Source organism: Tiliqua scincoides, chromosome 5 (assembly GCF_035046505.1).
Source record: "Tiliqua scincoides isolate rTilSci1 chromosome 5, rTilSci1.hap2, whole genome shotgun sequence".
NCBI lineage: Eukaryota > Metazoa > Chordata > Lepidosauria > Squamata > Scincidae > Tiliqua > Tiliqua scincoides.
In genome coordinates this window covers 25,753,603-25,758,360 of record NC_089825.1, presented here as the reverse complement: position 1 = coordinate 25,758,360, position 4,758 = coordinate 25,753,603, and the positions used below count along the sequence as shown (strand labels likewise).

The 4,758-nt window shown below is 49.2% G+C and overlaps 1 protein-coding gene across 1 annotated transcript; it reads right to left on the bottom strand.

The window, feature by feature from the left end:
• Nucleotides 1-1,527: 1,527 nt before the first annotated feature.
• On the bottom strand, nt 1,528-4,263 carry FZD1 (frizzled class receptor 1). Its single transcript, XM_066629126.1, has one exon. The coding sequence runs from the start codon at nt 4,261-4,263 to the stop codon at nt 2,536-2,538; it is 1,728 nt and encodes a 575-aa protein (XP_066485223.1). The 3' UTR covers nt 1,528-2,535.
• Between the last annotated feature and the right edge of the window lie 495 nt (nt 4,264-4,758).

Sequence of the window (4,758 nt, the reverse complement as noted above, 5' to 3'; positions counted from 1 at the left end):
TAAAAAAGGACCCAACTATACTATCCATCTGACCAGAATGGAACTACATATCAAATTAAATACTCACTTTAAGTGTAGTATTGTCTTAATAATAATAATGAGACTGTATTTTAATGCTAGGGTTAGAATCTCTTCTTCCATTTTTAAGATCTTGGACTTTTCGTGCAAAAATTACCTTAGAGAAAAAGGTATTTCTTAGAGGTAATTTCTCTAATTACCTTAGGGAAAAAGGTAGAGATATTAAGGTTTGTGTTATCATGTCACTATACTTCTTAAATATACCAGTTTTTCTTCTTATGCCACTGACTATATAAACCCCTAGCCAGTAACATATTTAAAAATACTATTAGGTAGTTAATTACAACCTAAAGAAATTACTCAATTTTCCTATTTCAATCAGTTGTCTAGTTCTGATGAACCGCTGTGGAAATGCAAGGACTCTCTCACCAATCTTCCTCCCCACCCATTCCAAGACCTAGAATACATGTATGTCTTCCCTTCATCTACTATATTATTTTTGTGACCAACTTAAGCATTCCAAATAGCAAAAATCAAAAATGAGAAGTGCTGCTTAAGGATCTTACAAAGGGCTTTGCAGAAATTCAATGGAGACTACATTGTAAAAGCGATTAGAACAGTGTGAAATTTTTCATGTCTACATTAAAGTTCATATTCATATTTTGTGAAAAACTTTAAAAGGACAAGGTAATTTTGTACAAAACCTCAATTTATTTCAAAGAAATTAAAAATATGTATTATATATATTTATATATTTATATATAAACTTCTATTCCACTATAAATATAGATGATCTTGTGAGAGTGAACAGAAATAATGCATACCAAATTCACAAAGCTATGTATTTTAGGGTTTGGTAAGTCATCGATAATATTTATATGACGGGTGCTTATATAAAAAGTTTGAAACAGTAGACTCAGAAGAACAGCAGGTCTGCTTTGCCATACAAAGTATTAAATATTAAAATGTGTTTGCCAGTTAAATTTGATGCATCTTGTATAAACCTGTTAAGGAAATGGGAGCCGTAACAGTTTAGAGAGCAAGTAGACCAATCACATACACACTCCCTTAGCTTTACATATAAATGACTATACTAGAACATCAGACTTGCAGATTCATTGGGGTGACATGCCCTATCATTCAGTTTAGATATTTTTTTCCTTTCTGGCAGCATAAGCATTATGCCTTTTAATCACCCATTAGCACGAAGAAATTAAAAACCAGCAGTTAAAAGATTTGTAGAAATGAAATGTCTATGTTAATAAATACTTTGAAAGTAATCCAAGTTGCTGAAAGCTTTTACTGGGATTAGCTTTCTCTTTCTTTAGTCATACTATGTTTGTCTACCAAATCAACTCAGTAATGCCTTGCTGGAGTTCTCTTCCAACAAACTCTGTAAACCTGGGGGAAAAAATTGACCCAAGAAACAAACTGTTCATAAGAATTAACAAATCACAATCAAGATGCACAATCCTCCTTCCCATTATAGATGATGGTTATCATGTCCTATTTCTGCAAAACGCTGAAGAAATGGATAACCCCTTTCTGGGCTTTAAAAAAAAAAGGGAAGTTAAATATATTACACAAAGTTAGGAGAAAAGTTAGTTTTACAAACTAATCAGATACATGGTACAGGAGCAGCTGGTGAGAAACTTTCACTCCCAACCATTCATTTTCATACTTCTTAAAAACAAGTCACACCCTTATTGAGCAGCCTGTTTCTCACCATGAGTTTGGTGGCTGAGAGCAAGTTTTCTTAGGCATTGGGTAACACATAGTGCCCTTCCCCAAACTCCTCCCACCCTGGAACTAGAACAGGTAAAACTGCTTGTTCCTTTATTCCTCCAGGTCACGCAGAGCAAGGAAAAGACTCTTTCACACCCTCTTACTGCCTGTTTTTGTTGTGGAGCACAAATCAAGTGAACTGTGCCCTCCACCAAGATCCCCAAATAACGACTTCTACAGAAATCAGTGGAACGTCTTGCAAGAGATTTCAGCATTAGTCTGTGTCTAAATCAATCAGCCTGGACCAACAGACTTGACAAGCAACCATTACATGGGGGCCGGGAATAAGGGTTTTTGGGTTCATTCTGGTTCCCATTTTTTTCCATCTTACACTTAAAAAAAATAAAATAAAAGGAGAGTTCAATTTGTGGTAGTTTTTTTTAAAAAGGAGTCAAGTCAGCAAATGGATTTAAAAAGTTCTAAATAATTACAAAAGTAAGAACTTTGCCATTTAAATACAAATATACTTACAAAATTTTACAGAGGCTATTTACAAAAGAAATCTCAAAGCCACATTCCCAATTTTACAGTAAAATTTAGTTCCAGAAGAAGACAGGGAGAAAAAGGTCTGTCAAATCTCTGCCTTGTCCCATTCCTTATAGTCCGGGGAGAGATCCCTCTCCAAGGAGACTTCGGAAACAGCTGTGTGAGCATCTCCCACCACTGTCTGGCCGGGGATAGTGGGCAAACAGCAAGGTCCCTTGCCTGCTACCGCTAGTTAGTGCATGAACCTCACACTGTAGTTTCCCCTTGTTTGCTGTTGATGAGTCTGGTATAGAACTTCCTCCAAGAATTAAGAGTTTTCCCTGACCAGATCCAGAAGCCTGAAGTGATACCTACAATTAAGGTCATTAGATATTTGATCATGAAGACAGTGAAGTCAGGGCTCATGGGTGGGTGGTGGTGGTTACTGGGACAAGGGACGGCATAGCTCTTGCAGCTCTGAGCAAACCAACTCTTTTCCCACTGTTCCCTAAAAGCCTGCTCATAAAAATAGCAGGCAATGACAATGGTGGCAGGCACCGTGTACAGGACACTGAAGATCCCAATCCTCACCATCAGCTTCTCCAGCTTTTCCGTCTTGGTGCCGTCATGCTTCATGATGGTCCTAATTCGGAAGAGGGACACAAATCCAGCCAGCAGGAAAGAGGTGCCAATGAACAGGTAAACAAATAAAGGCGCCAGTACAAAACCACGCAAGGCATCCACGTTGTTGATGCCCACGAAGCAGACGCCGCTGAGCACATCCCCGTCCACCTGCCCCAGAGCTAAAATTGTGATGGTTTTGATGGCCGGCACAGCCCACGCAGCCAGGTGGAAGTACTGGGAGTTGGCCTCGATGGCCTCATGGCCCCACTTCATGCCAGCAGCCAGGAACCAGGTGAGGGAGAGGATCACCCACCAGATGGAGCTGGCCATGCCAAAGAAGTAGAGCATCATGAAGAGGATGGTGCACCCTTCCCGCTTGGTGCCCTGCGCCACTGTCCGGGAACCATCATCGGAGAAGCGCTCGTTGCAGACCACCTTCTCCTCCAGCAGGAAGCCAGCAATGTAGGCCACGGCCACGGCCGTGTAGCAGCCCGAGAGGAAGATGATGGGCCTCTCGGGGTAGCTGAAGCGCTTCATGTCCACCAGGTAGGTGAGGACGGTGAAGAGGGTGGAGGCGCAGCAGAGCACCGACCAGATGCCGATCCAGGTGCGCGAGAAGCGCAGCTCCTCCTGCCCGAAGTACATGAGGCCGTAGGGGCGGCCCGGCTCGCAGGGGGCGCCGCAGTCCTTCTCGCCCAGGAAGCGGTAGTTGAGGTAGGAGGGCACCTTCAGCACCCGCGGGCAGGCGAACCTGCCCGCCCGCTCGGTGGCCAGCGGGCCGCCCCCGCCCGGCGGCGCGGCCAGGCCCGGGCGCAGCTGGGGGTTGCTGGTCCAGAACTGCGGCCCCAGGGAGGGGGTGGGCGTGCCGCGCTCGGAGGTGTTCTGCCCCACGCAGAGCTCGCCGGCGCCGTGCACGGGGAACTTCTCGCAGCGCAGCGTGTCGGGCCACTGGAAGCCGAACTTGTTCATGAGCGCCTCGCAGCCCGTGCGCGCCCGCTCGCAGAGGGAGCGGCAGGGCGGCAGCGCCTGCTCCAGGACGGTGCACACGGGCGCGTACATGGAGCAGAGGAAGAACTTCAGCTCGGCCGAGCACTGCACCTTGACCAGCGGGTAGAACTGGTGCACCTCCAGCCCGGCGTCCTCCTGGTTGGTGTGGCCCAGCAGGTTGGGCATGATGGTCTGGTTGTAGGCGATGTCGGTGCACAGCGGGATGCTGATGGGCTGGCAGTAGCCGTGGTCGGGCACCGAGATGCCCCGCTCGCCCTGGTGCTGCGCCTGGCCCCGCGCCCCCGCCCGCAGCAGCAGCAGCAGCAGCACCGCCAGCAGGGAGCGCGCCCCGCCGCCAACTTGCTGCGCCCCCTGCCCGGCCATGCCTCCCCGGCCCCTGCTGGCAGCGCTGCGCCGGCCGCCGCCGCCGCCGCCTCCTCCCCAGCCGGGCTGCAGCCGCCGCGCGCTCCGCCCGCTCCCTCTCCTGCCGGCGCAAACTTCAGCCTCATGGAGGGGAGGCGCCGCGGAGGAGGAGGAGGAGCGGCGGGAGGAAGGGCAGGGGCCACCCCGGCGCGCTTCGCCGCCAGCGCTCCCCTCTCCGCACGTAGCGCCGCCGCGCCAGCGCTCCCTGCTCGGGCTGCTGCCTCCTTCTGCTCTTGCCCCGCCTGATCATTTGCGGCAGTCCCTCCAGCCCCGCTCCCTCTTCCCCCTCGAACCGGTTTCCAGGCGCCCCGCAGTCTGCCTTTCTCCGGGAGGGAGGAGCCTTGAAACCGACGCGGCAGGGACCGTCGCCCAACTCCCCTCCCCGCCTCCAAGCGCAGGAGGAAGGCGCAGCCTGGCTGGGTGGAGATGTGCTTTCCTCCTCCTCCTCCCTCTCCA

Bases quoted from the DNA above. Each gene is read 5' to 3' on its own strand.
- FZD1 (XM_066629126.1), bottom strand. From the start codon at position 4,263: ATGGCCGGGCAGGGGGCGCAGCAAGTTGGCGGCGGGGCGCGCTCCCTG.